The sequence below is a fragment of the Eucyclogobius newberryi genome, unplaced genomic scaffold (genome assembly GCF_026437365.1).
Source record: "Eucyclogobius newberryi isolate DKJ021-1_F unplaced genomic scaffold, fEucNew1.0.hap1 SCAF_5, whole genome shotgun sequence".
Classification (NCBI taxonomy): domain Eukaryota; kingdom Metazoa; phylum Chordata; class Actinopteri; order Gobiiformes; family Gobiidae; genus Eucyclogobius; species Eucyclogobius newberryi.
In genome coordinates, this window is record NW_027316167.1 from 22,164,019 (window position 1) to 22,179,511 (window position 15,493).

Below are 15,493 nucleotides of genomic sequence, written 5' to 3' on the forward strand. Positions count from 1 at the left end.
CATATTGGCTGCATGTTGCGATAAATACTAAATACTAAAATAATATATATACTAAATACTAAAAATGCCAGTGTGAAGTTGCGTTTTGCTGATTACATCTCTGCATTTCTTACAGTGCATGTTGTCTCACATTAACAAACTCACTGTTGAGTTTGCAGTTTCTCACAATGTTGTCCAAACATCTATTTAGCACAGAGCTGGTCAATTTCATATTTGTGAAGGTTAAGAAAGTAGTTTTTCTAGATTCTACTTTTCCTAAGGGAACAATTAAAACGCTGGACCTCATGCGAGCACATTTAAAAAACAACTTCCTTGCACAACCACCCCACATGGAGACGGCAGCCCTTTTGCATCTGGAGGATGCAACAGAGACCTTACGGGGGGACAATTGCATGGTGGTTCAGGCCCATGGGGATTCTGGCATAGAAAACGGACATGTTAATTTGCAAAACATTAAATATGCATGTTCTGATTTGTTTACAGTTCCAATTAAGACTCTATGAGTCAAAGTTCAAAGTCTCCCAAAACAAAACAGAGTCAAAAAGGTCAAAGAGTGTCCCAAACAAGTCCATTTAAATTAAGCAAAACTTTACTCCAAGTTGGTTAAGATTTATCTGATGTTCAGTGATCCACTCAAAAAAGAACTTGCCACCAACTTGAGTCTAACAAAATTCTGCAACGGAACTTTTCTTCTTATGTCCGTTAATGTTTTGCCTAATATGTTTCAGCATTAAAATTATATATCCATGGAGACAAGCAGATGATGCCATGGTAAGTTACAGGTCAGATCTGGGGAGGTAAGCCTGCTCACATCAGAATAAATGCTTTTCAAAGGTATTTTTAGCAATAAATACGCCTGTATTAGAATAAATGAAGCTACATATAGTGAGCTTAATGCAATACTGTGGAACATTCCAGGCAAAGCAATATCGTATCCATGAAGACAACATTTCCCAACACCTATTTTTACTATATTCATTTATTTTCTACTATGTTACTACTAGTTTATTAGCTATTTATATTTTTTTGATTATTGTCACTTTTGTCCTGGAATGAGACTATGAATGTCCAATAGTAATAACAAAAGATTTAACCCCCCTATAGTTAAACTACTGTATAATGTGTGGGAATGACATAAGTCACACCACTTCTTATGTTAAATGCCTTCCTGACAGTTTTGGGAAGGGGAGAGAGCACATCACACAGAAGCCTTTATTAGTTCATGGGCTATGAGTTGGCATGAATCATCCAGGGTTGACAAGCTTCCATAAACAAATGCAGCCAAGCGCAACAACACTCCCACATGCACAAATAAAAAGCCTGCAGATGTAAGGCAGGGGCTTCTCCTCATGAGCTGCCCAGTGTGTGGACATAATAAATGATTTTGGGTCAGAACCTCTGCCCAGGTAATTCCTTTTATTGAATTTGTGCATGGGGCAAGCCTACGGTGAATGCCACCATATAGCCTAAAGGACTATGTACAGGACAAAGGGATAATCTGTCAACTATTGATGCAATTGTTCATCCGCAAAATAAATCAAGTTTTGTAATTATACGCAATTAATCAAATGAAACAATGGTCAATGTGCGGGAGATAATCCAGCCCATCGCATTAAGGCTTTACTGATGCAACCCTTCATTTTGTGGAAAATGACACAATAAGCTCAGTGCAAGCTGCCATGCAGCGCGCAGGGTCTTATCCATGGCAGATTAAAGATGGTTTTACACTGAAGGCCCTGCACAGTGAAATGAGTGCTACTGGTGTGTAATGAGTACAAATGGTGAATTATAGATATTATGCCATTGTGGAAAAAGAAATACAGATTTGTTTAGATACCTCCAGGTTAACACTTGTAGAGTGAAATATTTCATACATTAATTTTAATGTGATGTTAAAAATGGCTCCTCCATGCACTCCCGTTTCCCTATTAAACTACTAAATCTAGCCAGGACAGAAGGGTCCTGGCTAGATTCACATCTATGCTTGACCATGAGTCTCACCCCCTGCAGGACACTCTGTCCGCTCTGGAGAGCAGCTTCAGTGACAGACTGATCCACCCTCGCTGTGTGAAGGAAAGGTTTCGCAGGTCTTTCTTTCCTGCTGCTGTCAGACTTTATAACAAACACTGTTAGTCCTGAACACTCGCAATACTGACCTAACCTAATACTGATGTGCAATTCCGTCATATGTGCAATTACTGTGAAATTCATGTGCAATTACTGTCGTGATCACATGCAATGGTATTTATGTGTTTATTTATTTGTCTATGGGAGTTTTTATTTATTTATAGGAGATCGTCTACTGAAAGTGTTTTTCAGACTTCCTATAAGTGATCTGTTCTTCTGTATCTACCTCTGTATCTTCCTGCGTTGCACCAATGAAATTTCCCCATGTGGGACAATAAAGGATTATCTTATCTTATCTTATTAATCTAAAACAAAGCAATGCAAAGCAGCATACCTCTATAGTATTCAAACATGCAGTCTTACCTGGAAAATTACCCAGCATTTTTGCCAGAACAGCGACATGTGAATCGTGTGAATGAAGCCAGAAGTGAATTCCCTGCGGTTTCGATCTGGCAATTTCCCTGGTAAATTCCCAGGGCTAAAGCATGGAAGGACATGTGTGAATAAAGCCAGAAAATTGCCAGTACCACTGCTTGTTTCTTTGGTTACGAGCTTGGTTTCCATGGTTACACAGTGCAGTTAAGTTCCATTTTAATTTCATGATGCAGCACAGAAAACAGAGAGACAAACGCCAGGTTAAGTGTGAACAGGGCCAACCCGAAAATGTTCTGGTAAATGTGTGTTCTGTTAAATGCCTGTGTGAATGGGGTTCAGAGCTGAGTGTTCTGGCTCTGCACAGGGTAATTTACTGGGAATTACAGTATGTGTGAATGGGGCTTATGATTCTGAAGTAAAAGTAGTTATATTTTGTTGAAAGATGCATGAATATTTGAGGGGAGATTTCCTTTGCATTTGAGAGACACGTGCTACAAATTAGCATCTGTGATTGGCACATCTCAAATCCGGGCCGTTGTTTGACCTGCTATATGGTCTGGTTCCACAAAACTGTCACACAATGACTAAAACATTTTAACAACAATTTGAAAACATGTGCAATGCCTGTGATATTTTCAACCCTACATGTTCAGCCCAGAGTCTGAATTGTTTTTAATAATAGCAAGTTGTACTGAGAAGTGGGCAGAGATACGGGGTAGGTGAAAACATACCGACCATGGACATTCTGACCATTCAAGCGTCAAATGCAGGACAATACAGGATTACTCAAAAATGCATGAATCAGTCGAAATACACACTGTAATCTCCCTTTAAAGGTCAGTTACTCATCTTCTTTCCAGTTTGTCTCAAAAGTCTCGGGAGGCACAGGGTCTAGCACTTCTTTGAATATACAATGGGCTTAACATAACAAAATCAAATAAAAATGTATGGAACATGAAGTGTTTAACCCAATAGATGAAATGTACCGTACTTCTATGACATATAAGTTTTTCTGCAAATGATTTGGCAAGTGAAATTAGAATTATTTAATTGAGCTACCTTATAAAATGACATGATGTATACTATACTACAATACAGTAATGCAATTCTAATAATAATAAGTATTATTATTATAATATTCTAATAATAATAATAATAATAATTAAAATAATAATAAAAATAGGCCTCTGGCCAGCTTGTGGCACTTGGGCCTAATAATGCAATACTGAATGCATGTACAGTATTTTAATATAATCTCTTTTACATCCTCCCTTTTGCTAGTTCTGATATTCCTTAAAAGTATTACACTGATAAGCATTTTAAAAGACTCAGAAGGAGGCTATTGCACCATGGCCATAAATCTGGTTCCATCCAACATGATTTACATATAACAATCTATAAAAGCAGCCATTACAACTGGAACTAAACTATAATATGTCTGAGCATCGACAGAGTTTGACACCTCAATTCAGGCAGCATGTCAAGAGGTTAATTGCTTGTTGTAGTTTATGAAGAAAAAACACACACAAGGTGAGATTTGTGACTGCAAATGCCTCTTTTCTGCCCCGCTGACTTTTGAAAGTCAGCCCTATGTACATTCCTCCAATTTCCTAGTTTGCTTCCTGGTCCTTGATAAAACCACCATCCCCGTAACTCAAATCAAACAAGGGATTACTTCTTCCTTTGCACAAACTTCTTCTAGTGGTATTGTTATTAGTGTGTGTGTGGAGTTTTTAACCCCAATGGCTGGATCTTTCATGGTAGATTCAAGTCAAAGTTCCCCTCTTTACATCAACAGTTTTATTTATTTTTTATCTGCTTCAGTGAAAGTCCTTTCTATTCCACATATTTACAGCCTAAAATGGCTGAGCTTTACACACACTATCGAGGAGGGTTCAGCCAGGCGTGAACAGCTTTGCTTTAGGCAGTACATTTAAGAGAGCCCTCAACCTGACAGTTCACTGGGACTGTCAACACGAACGTAGCTTTGTATTTGCATTTTAAGTATCAACATATTTGTTTTACTGATGGGACGGATAGGTAGCATTCAAATTGATTAATCTTCTTTGTGCAGCTTGTGAAAAGGACTGTCATACAACAGCTGCAGGAGGAGAGTGAGCAACTTGTTTGCCAGACTCTGTGACAAGGCAGATGTTCAATCAGATTGCTCAGTGTAGGGTTAAGGCCTACTTTCTTTACTTTGGAAAAAAAAAAAAAATACAACCAAACTTAGCTTTATTTATTTTATTATTATTTGGGGGGGAAGAAACACAGATGTATGGAAGTACATTTCATGATTTCATTAAAAAGTATATATTTAAAGCAAGCAAATATAATACTGATATGTGATATTGTTTTCCATTACATAGATACATGAGACAAAACTATTGGAATAAAACTAATTTCCCCAGTGAGTATTGTACTGTTAAGAGGAACACAACAGACCACTGTGAACACTGCTAGTGCATAGGCATACCAATTATACAATTAAAATATGCAAAGAGATAAATATTCATGTCTCTCAAAGCAACTTCGCTAATAATATGATTCTGGTTCATTCCCAGACCGATGCCAGCTAGTTTACAGATTAGTGCGTGATTGCAGTGAAAGTAAGACCATTAACCATAAAAAACCTTAATGTTTGTAAATGAATGTGTGGTTACATCTTGGTGTTTATAATCCCTTTCTCAAGATCTCTAGGAGATACTTTCAACATAAACGCATAAATTTAAAATTCTCTCCCTTTCTCTCTTAAGAACAACTTTGGGAAGATTTCTACAGTCATTTCATTTTCTGTTGTTTTCCTTAAGTTAATTCAAATGTTCACTGCTAAACTAATACAAGAATGAATTTAAAAACAGGTTTGTAGAGGTCTAAACTGGAGTTAGCTGGTTTTGTGCATAATAAAAAGACCCCATAGAGACTGCAACTGTACATAATGCCTAAATAATTATAGCTTTTGTGATATGCAAATTTCAACAGTTCATTTTAAGAGTTCGCTTAGATTGAGCTTCATCTTGCAGCACTTGTCTTTAACCAGGATGAGATTTTTGCTCATTCAAAAATTTGACTAGCCCTATCAAACATGTGCAGTGCAGTATTTAGGGTCACAAATGAGTCATGACTGGTGTCCTGTGAGAGTTCAGCACAAATTCATACCTAATCTCATGATCGATAAAGTCAGAGGCGGTGGATGAGAGCGCCCTGAAACATTGAACACATCATGGATTACCAATGTTTGTTCATCACACAGACAAGAAAATGTCCTTGCTAGTGGTTTATGTCTCACTCTGGTTCAGAACTGTAAATTCGAATATGCATAAACAACTTGAAAAAAGAATCAACGCTGACGTTTTCATTTATTATAAAACAATTTCAGTGTTTCATATAAAGGTGGGATTAAATCAGTTTCCTTCTGGATTTTGTACTATACCATCTGTGGGGGGTGGGATTATTGCTAACTTCACAAAAATCCTCAATGAATTTGGCCACAATATATTGCAGCTTATCAGGCGCTATAACAAACCCATTTGGTTGTTATTAGTGTATTTTGGGGGGATAAACACAATCTTGGACATCCCTGGAAAGTGAGATAAAAAAATAAATAAATGTGATAACAGATAAGTTCATAATGATTCAAGAAGCATAAAAACATGAGTAACCAAAATGTACAGTCTTAAAGTTTCTACGACTGCATCAGCAAATGCAGCTTCTGTTGGATGATCTCTGAATTGACACTGCACAAAAACTGAGCCAGACCTTGAGTGAGGAGTTCTTCTATAGGAACAAATTGCAACACCTGTCTGTGACTTGTACCTGTGTCATTTTTGTCTTGTAAAAGTTGGGTTATTTGAGTCTGAACCTCCTTCAGAATTGGCAGTATTTTTACAGAAGCTTCAGGGCAGAAGTCGATGCAGATGAGAACAGCACCCACAGGGGATGTGGGGCATGGACACCTGAATGACACCAACCGAAAGCACATATGAAGACACAACACTACGGCAGCAGCCACGCGAGTGAGAGCAGAAAACAGAGGCAAGAGCAGGGCGTCCCCCGGGCGCAGGCGCATCAGGGAGACCACAACACAATTTAACAACTCCTGTTGATACAAGGGCTCCCCGTCATGGAGGAGAATGCAGCTTATCTGCGGAAAAGAGGCTTCTGCACAAAACGTTAAGTCAAAATCCCCAATGAGACTGTGAAAGGGCTCCCACACCGAGTGGCTGCCAAACACCAAACATTGTCTTTTGTGTCGATCACTATTGCCACCGGCGATACAGAGGCGCGCCACATCTGATAACACTGAACCCGGACACGGCACATGGCATGAGGCACAAGGAGAGACTTGTGTCCAGTCTAACTTCTGAACTGAGCCCAGCGCTTCATTCAAGTGACTTAACAACTCAACCTGACAGAACGGAGAGTTCTTGACAGCAGGTAAAGCAGATCCAATAGTAATATACCACGAAGTCACTTGACAATTGATCAAGGGCCCCTGCAGCACACAACCTGTCCCACTGGGCTCAGAAAGATGTCTCTGCACACATTCAGCATAGTAATTCCTATGGATACGCTCCCTCCAGGTCATGGTCTGCAACTCCCTGCGCTCGTTGAAGGAGCCTGTTTGCTTCTTCTGTCCCAAAGGGCGTCCTGCAGAGACCGTGCAGCAGGCAGGACTCACTGCGTTACGAGATATCCAACGGCTTCGTGGCAGAAACCTCACCTAAACAAACATGTCTGATTAGAATACCAAAGGCATAATAAAGTTGTATTTGAAGGAATGATCTATTACCTCAAAGCGCTGCAGATATTCTTGAGCAACATAAATCCTGATGTGGTCCAGTCTTTGCCTTTCCTCTGGGCTCATACTTTTGAATAACTTTAGGTTCTCCGATATAGTTTCCACCTGCAACTTGTGGAAATATAAGCACATTTCCTCATGTTGTTTCATAAAGGTGTCAGGTATCACAGTGTTTGGGAAAAGAGCTAAATTGGCTAAATTTGGTCCATAATTCCGGATAAGTTTTGAGAGCAAGGGTCGAACTGTTTCTTTGGCCTCATAGTGTAAACATACAACATATACTTCAGAGTTGCCGGCTTTGCTAGTGGCAGGTTTAAACACATGGACACCTTGGAAACAGCAGTTGAGCAGGTATAACAGACAAACAGAGGAGTGCTCGTAAAGAGTGAACATTTTGACGACAAAGGAGCCACCAGGGCTCAGCAGCAGCAGGGCCGCTGTGACCTCGCAGTAATGAAGAGATGCCACCAGTGCCTCCTGCTCGTCTGGGTTCTCCTGGCAGTCAAAGCTCCCATCAGCAGTCACCAGGTCCACTCTGCACATGTTGGCTATAAACGCCTGAAGTTCCAACAAATGTTTCTGTATCATGATGTTCCCCGTGTTATCAGAGCCAAAGAACCACCAGGGCAAGGTGTTGGCTATCAGTCTGTCATCTGCAATGGTCGTGCCCCCTCCATTTGCCTCGTGATAAGGGTTTAGTGTGTTGGCCGCCCAGCTCCAGTCCACATAGCGAGTTTTTTCACTGGTTTTGACGTAGTGGTTCAAAGCAGAAATGAAGGCCCCTGGGGCCTCACACAAATGGACAGTATTCAGTTCTCCATTCTGTATCACTTGCTCTGGTATGAGATCAAATGTTCCTAAAATCTCATAAAATTTACACCAGGCCTGAGTACACATCTCTGCATTTGCCACAGAGCGAACTGCGTTTATGACCTTTCCAGCACGGTTGGTTGAGTTGGTGTGTTGGTGCCAAACTTGGACATTTTTGTCGCTGAGCTGGTTCTTCACTGCATTCAGTGAAGTCTTCAATATCTCTAGATGACTATGTTCAGAGGGAGGGTATCTAAGAGATACATTGGGTTCCGGTGTGCACCAGTCCCCATTGGACGGTTTAGTGTAAGTCCAAATTTTACTAAACAGACATTTAGTCTCAGCCAGTGTGTCAGAGTCAGCATCCACTGCACTGTATGTGGTCTGTCGCACAGCTTTCCTCCTGGTACCATTTCCCATATTCATCTTGCCACACAGCTGGGAAAAATAAAAACATATCAATTTACACACTCCATACACTTTTGTCTTGTTTAAATACTAACCATGACCACTTTAAAAGGGATACTAGATCATCAAATGAGAAATATATGTTTGAACATTTTATTAAATTATTCAAACTGTACTGTCAGAAAAAACAAGTTTCACCTTCCAACTTTTTGAAACATTTGTTATTGAGGAAATACTTACAAATATAATTTTCATTCACAGACCCCAAATAGGCATAATTATGTTTTACCCTTTAAACGGGAAGACCTGTATATCTCAAATTAGCATTGCATATCAAAGTAATAAATATTAAAATTTTCTCTGAACCAATGGGACATGTAGTATAGGAAATAAACCTTACCCATGTATGCAAGAATTATGCCATTCTTAAAGTGCATATGACAGATTAGATTGGATGTGAGACGGCTGGGAATAATACCATGTGCCACAGTGGCACCACCCACATTGCCAAGTGTGAATGTGGTGGGTGATTGGTATGAGGGGTGTCACTGTTATTTTTATCATTATTATTAGAATTAAATACATTCAAGATTTTACACAAAAACAAAAAGTCATACCTAGTTTCCTCTAGTTTGACAATTTTGGTGAAGTTTATCATTTCTGATTGACCAGGGCCGCAGATGTGACATACCTAGAGGCAATTCTATAAATGTTGCCTAGCAACCATACAATGAATAAGGGTTCGTCTAATTTACAATGTATATTATTTAACAAACAATGTGTTTTTTGTTAGATTAATTGATTTAATCTCTGTCACAAAATGTGTTAATTGCGCGTAAATAGTTTTTTTGAGTGTGTGTGTGTATTGGGGACAAGCGTTAGACTAGAGGAAGTCATTTTAAGAACTCAGCACAACTTCCTGTAATCCCTTTATTCATCGTCGTTTCTAATGTGTCTGATATTTACTGTCTATGATCCCAACATGAAAATCTGCCGTGTGCATTTGAGTTTACGTTTTCTCAGCCCGAGAGGAGAGAGACGAGAGGAGGAAGAATACACAGAGAGGTTTATGGACCTGATTTTCAACCACATGGTACACGGACAGAAATAAATTGTTTCAGAAAATAAGAGAACATTTACAGATCTGACTAAACTCACCAAAGCATGCGTCTGTTAGCAAAGAAACAACTTGATCACATGACTGGAGCAAGGATTGCGCATGCGTACAAGAAAGAGGGCGTGGGTTGTTTAAAGAGGCAGTAGCAATTTTAAAACGTAAACATAAAAATGATTCAACCGCAAACTACTTTTTGGACGTTTTGTGCAGATCAAGTATAAGTATAATTTGTTGTTGTGTGCCGTGTACCCAGGTCATCCATGCTGAACCAATCTGTGTCTGTCACTGTATCAGAATCAGAAATCAGAATTAGATTTCTGATTCTTTGTCAGTGAACAAAATGTTCAGCTTTAAGGTGCACTTTACACTTATTGATTATAATAGCAAATTATATAAAATCAACAAAGGCATGCATAAATTAATGCAATAGGATTTTGATAGCCCATCACAGGGCTGTTAGGATAGAAGAGTAGTCTCAAGTGAAACACCCATCATTAGGAGGTTCCACCTGGTGAGCATGGCCTACTCAGAATAGGATAAATGTCTGAGTTCCCAGACTCCAGCCGCAGATTTAGAATGACTTTCAGATGACAGTCGAAATGTCTCATGATTTGAGCTTTAGTCTAATCCCTGGCTAAACCAAACCTAACTAAGGTCCAATCCTGCGACTAAACCAACACTAAGCCAAGTCCGAACTTGCGACCCTCCAACAATAAACTAGGTCCAACTCTGCGACTAAACCAACACTAAACTACCGGTAGGTCCAACTAGCGTCTAAACCAACACTAAATTGGGTCCAACCATGCGACTAAACAAACCCTAAACTAGCTCCAGCTAGCGTCTAAACCAACCCCAAACTAGGTCCAATTAGAGACTAAGCCAACATTAAACCAAGTCCAACCCTGTGACTAAACAAACATTAAACTAGCTCTAACCCTGTGACTAACCGACACTAAACTAAGTCAGGCCCTATGACTAAACAAAAACAAAACTGTTAGAATAACCAAACTCCAGACTTGAGAAGTTTCAAAGCAAAATTGAGTCTTTATTGATGAGCCACACAAGATGACAAAACACCAACAAGACCCGGATAGTTTCTGCAGAAGAAGCCGCTGCTCCGACAGTTACACGCCATTATATCCCCCCTTGAGTCATGAATATTGGGGCGACACTCTCCTCATAAGATAACTTTATCCTATAGACTCCTTAGATAAGGGCACGTGTAGGTCACCCGACTGGTAGCTTCATTGTTATGCTGGTTTTCATCTTGTTCAGTTCCACCTCTGTCGACTGACCTCACCACCACCGCTGCAGCCCCTCGATATGAACTCATTGCCTCTGCTTCTCTGCTACAGTTGGTATTGTGACCGTGAGTTCACCCAGCTGCATCTGCTTTGCGGCCCCAAGTGGCATTTTACGGTCGTTTTCAAACTGTTAGATATATATCAAGACTTGCCTACTCTGTATTGAATTTTCTCTGTTAGCTAGATAGTAAACTTAAAAGTAAAAGAAACATTAATATACAAAATAATAACCATATAGGCCTTTGTTCTAAAGTTTCAGCATGAACTATAATGCAAGATAACCCTTGATGTTACACTCTTATCATGTTATTATAATGCTTCATACATTTGTGAGGCTTTGGAAATGCTTCATCAAAACCAAGTCCGACCCTGCGACTAAAACACTAAACTAGCGATTTCAATTTAAACATTCCAGGTTACAGAAAAATGTTCTTTATTCAAATGCCCTTTAACACCTACAAGGACAATTTGACCACATTTTGATGACAAAAGTGTTCAACTATAGGCTATTGTATTATATATGTGTTAGTAACAGATAAGCTCAATCAGCATATTTTAGGAAACTTTCTTGACATCTGACAGATCCTTGGATAAATCTTGTTACATCTTCCTGGATTCAGACCTTTTTTACCAAGAGGTAGTTTATCACAGATTACTGCTACCGCATACTACACACAAGCCCAACACGATTACATTACAGTCCATGTCCATGTACATCGATCCTTGCCACTACATACAATAACGTTATCACAATCATATTTTTGACAGAATATTATGATACTTTTTATGGAAAATATTATTTTATTGAAATAATTATTACAGTATATATATGTAAAATAATCCACACCCCTGTATGTTAGCAATTATAACCGTAAACATTTTTTTAAAATTAATTCAAATTCAAAATTTTTATTTTTTTTGTATTCCACACAGCGATACACCATTTTAGATATCAAAGTCGATTACCGTTGCTGTTTTGGGGTATTTAAGGGTTAAGGTTACAGACTTCTTTTTTATTAAATAATAAGAATTACAAAAGTAACTAAGTAAGTAAGTTTCAGTGTACTGTACACTTAACATTCATTAAGTGTATTTAAAAAGTTCACTTAATGTATACTGTTTTATTTTTAGTTTAAAATAAGTTTATTGGTCAATTAAAAGTTAAAATGATGACAAATATGATATGTATTTGGTATGTGTGTGTTAAGCAGACTCAGTTCGATTATTATGAGTTTTTAAAGTTGAAAATATTTGACTGTAAAAGTTATTTTATGTGGTCCTCACATCAATTTTACCCACTTGCAATGCATGCCCACACACCTCACAAGGGGCTTATACTGCACTACCCACATGGGGCCCAAGTTGGCAAAACCAAGTGGGACCCACATACATTTACCCACTTAAAACCCATGCCCATGCAAAACCCACACTGCCCATACGAGGCTCACATACAAGTGTTACAATTGACTTCTATTTATTGATCTGTTGTCTTCCTGTTATAAACTGCAGAACTGAGAGACTCCATTCTTCATTGTGGCTTTTCACTGTAACGAGCTGCAGATTTTCATTCAGGCTATGTATTTTTTTTTTTGAAAAATTGGCATGGGGTGCACGGTGGCACGGTGGCAAAGGCGGTTAGCACTCTTGCCTCCCAAGAAGGAGATCATGGGTTTGATTCCCGGACCAGACCAACATCACATGATCTCTCTGGGTGGAGTCTGCATGTTCTCCCCGTGTTACCGTGGGTTCTCTCCGGGTTCTCCGGCTCCTCCCACCGTCCAAAGACATGCATGTGTTAGGTAAAATTGGTGACTCTAAATTGGCCCTAGTGATTGAATGTGAGAGTGAACTGTCTGTTATGTCTCTGTGTCAGCCTTGCCAGGGTGTACCCCGCCTAAGGCCCGAAGTCACTGGGATAGGCTCCAGTCACCCGCGACCCCGAAAGGGAACAAGCGGTAGAAAATGGATGAATACAGAGCAATGGGCAGCGCGACACCTTGATTTTTCTGAGCTCTCAAGCCTCAAATGCAATATAGGAATATTCACATGCATGAATCAATTGAAATATAACTAAGAGTAAGAGTATAATGAGGTCATTACATGGATAAAAGTTACGCTCAGAGTCTGTGTGTCAGTGTGGAATATTATTTCAGAAGATAATCAGCTTTTCCTTCACAACACAGTCCAACTTTTCAATGTTCAACATTTTACATTGTTTTGGTTCTTGAATATTTACTAGAATGTGTTAAAACATACAGGTATGTCATCGGGGATTATACAAGTCCTCTGGGGCCAGAACTTCTGTGAAAGTATTATTCTTAATCTCAGTGGGACTTTCTTGGTTAAATAAAGGCCAATAAATAATAAGTGTAAAGTGTAGGCATAAGTGTAGCCTCCTGCTGGTGCCCAGACTCAGGACTAAACATGGACCGGCCTCCTACTGGTGTCCAGACTCAGGACTAAACACGGACCAGCCTCCTGCTGGTGCCAGAGTCAGGACTAAACATGGACCGGCCTCCTGCTGGTGCCAGAGTCAGGACTAAACATGGGGAATCTGTGTTTCAGTTTTGTGAAGCTAAAACCTGGAACAGTCTTCCTGAAGATGTCAGACAGGCCTCTACTCTGACAATGTTCAAATCTAAGCTAAAAACAGTTTTGTTTAGCTGTGCATAAGATGATGATGATGATTTTCTTTGCACTGTTCTCTTTATGTCTTGAACTGTTTTGTGATTTCTGTCTTGACAGTGATTTTAATGCATTGTTTTCCTGTTGTGTGAAGCACTTTGAATTGCCTTGTGTACGATTTGTGCACTACAAATAAACTTGCCGTGCCTTGCCTGAGTGTTCCTTTTTTTTTTTTTTTTTTTTTGTAGTTTCTTGATATAAGACAAAATCAATATGGGCAACCTTTTGCTCCACATTTTATTTCAATAATCTATAAGTAATTTACCTTCCCTCATGAAATTCATTCTTTGCATTTGACCCATCCTTCAGTGCCGTCAGGAGCAGTGAGCAGCTGCTGTAAGTGTTTAAGGACCAAATCTCCAGATCTAAACTTTAGTTGGAAGATATTTCCTTGTGCATTGTTGGTACTAGTGTTAACTGTCAAATCCATCTGTGTAATTGAGAACCCCTTTATGGCACCCAGTACGCACGGTACAGTATAGTACTTTTGACTGTTGTATGTATGACTGTACAGAGGTCCAACCAAAACTGGTGTTCCTATAAAAATATTTGATGATGATATTTGAATCGCCTGTGCGCACACAAGGTGACAGAGGTCTCTCCTTCACCCGAGCTCATTGCCTCAGCAGCGATTACGCACCAAAGTTCGGCCCTGTAGGTCAAAGATCTCCTGTCACCATTTCAGTATGAACTGCTTTGTGCAGTGATGGAAGCACACTATCTCCATAACGATGATCTAAGCTGCTGCTACTATCCTTGGTGCATAGAAAACAAGGTCATTTTCATACATGCAAAGAAGCCCTGTTTGGTTAGCCCAGACTAAAGCATGCCACGTCTGGATGTGAGAAAAGGCAAGTTAAACAAGGATGTAGACTATTTATATATGTATAAATACATAGTTGCAATTCAGAATTGCAGTGTTGAATTTGTTTAGAATTTTTTTTAATACTCTTATCAAGACGAATTAAGGCTTCATTAATGTCGCCAGAAACTGTCAGTTCATTAATTATCTGTGGTTGGAGCTGGCATTTTAAGTAATCTTTCTATAACAAAGCTGCCACAGGCTACAGCATAATAATGAGGGGTGTAAATGTTTATTTATTTATGTATTTCTTTTTTCAGGGGCTCAGGGAATGAGAAGATAATCTAAAAAGGGAAAAAAATGCTTTTTGTTTACTGTTTAATGCACTGGGTTTATGTGAAGAAATGAAGCCCCAAGGACTCAACACTTTACATAGGCCTACAATGTCCTCATTAACATTTATTTTAGGACTAATCCCTGCAAAGTTTGGATATAATTTTAGGAAGGATTATAAAAGTTATAGGCATCTGTGGTTGCAGTATCTTTCACTGTTTTTGTAGAGCTTTTAGTGGATTTAGTCCTTTTGCAGTGCAGTTTAATGCATAATCTCATACACTAAACTCAAGTAAGCTGCACATGAGTTAATATCCATTACATAACAAAGCGTTGATAAATCACTGTGTTTGTAGACGCTCTATTTCTGAATGAAGCAGGGTGTTGAAAGGCTCCTGCAGAATCTGAAGAACAAAGTGATGCCTCTGGATACTGTCCTCTATTGTAAGTCATTAGTCACTTTTATTATGCACATAGCCACTCACAAGCAGAGAGATATAACTACTCAAGCTTGCAGCCTATAGACAATAACCGTGCTATCAAGTCATCCTTCTGCGGTCAGGCAGGTTTAAATACCAGAGATTATTCAAGCCATGCAGAGGATTTAAGAAAGTAAGCGCGCTGAAAATGCCATGCAACTCTGGATACATATGCTAATTTTTGTTTGCACCCTTTGCAAGAAGCCAACGTGTAAATCCATATTGTCCAAGTGAAAATGTTCAAACATTATA

General features: G+C 39.2%; 1 protein-coding gene across 2 annotated transcripts; it reads right to left on the reverse strand.

The window, feature by feature from the left end:
- Window positions 1-6,125: 6,125 nt before the first annotated feature.
- Window positions 6,126-9,755, reverse strand: cmtr2 (cap methyltransferase 2). 2 transcript variants are annotated; one of them, XM_072465192.1, is made up of 3 exons: window positions 9,680-9,755; window positions 7,295-8,551; window positions 6,126-7,225 (listed from the first exon to the last, which is right to left on the reverse strand). In XM_072465192.1, the coding sequence occupies exons 2-3, from the start codon at window positions 8,537-8,539 to the stop codon at window positions 6,188-6,190; spliced, it is 2,283 nt and encodes a 760-aa protein (XP_072321293.1). In that variant the 5' UTR covers window positions 8,540-8,551; window positions 9,680-9,755; the 3' UTR covers window positions 6,126-6,187. The 2 variants fall into 2 exon arrangements, with proteins under 2 accessions (XP_072321293.1, XP_072321294.1); XM_072465193.1 differs by having other exon boundaries at window positions 9,662-9,715.
- Window positions 9,756-15,493: the final 5,738 nt, after the last annotated feature.

Bases quoted from the DNA above. Each gene is read 5' to 3' on its own strand.
- cmtr2 (XM_072465192.1), bottom strand. From the start codon at position 8,539: ATGAATATGGGAAATGGTACCAGGAGGAAAGCTGTGCGACAGACCACA. The intron at 7,226-7,294 runs GTAATAGATCAT...ATGTTTGTTTAG, and splicing joins AATATCTGCAGCGCTTTGAG to GTGAGGTTTCTGCCACGAAG.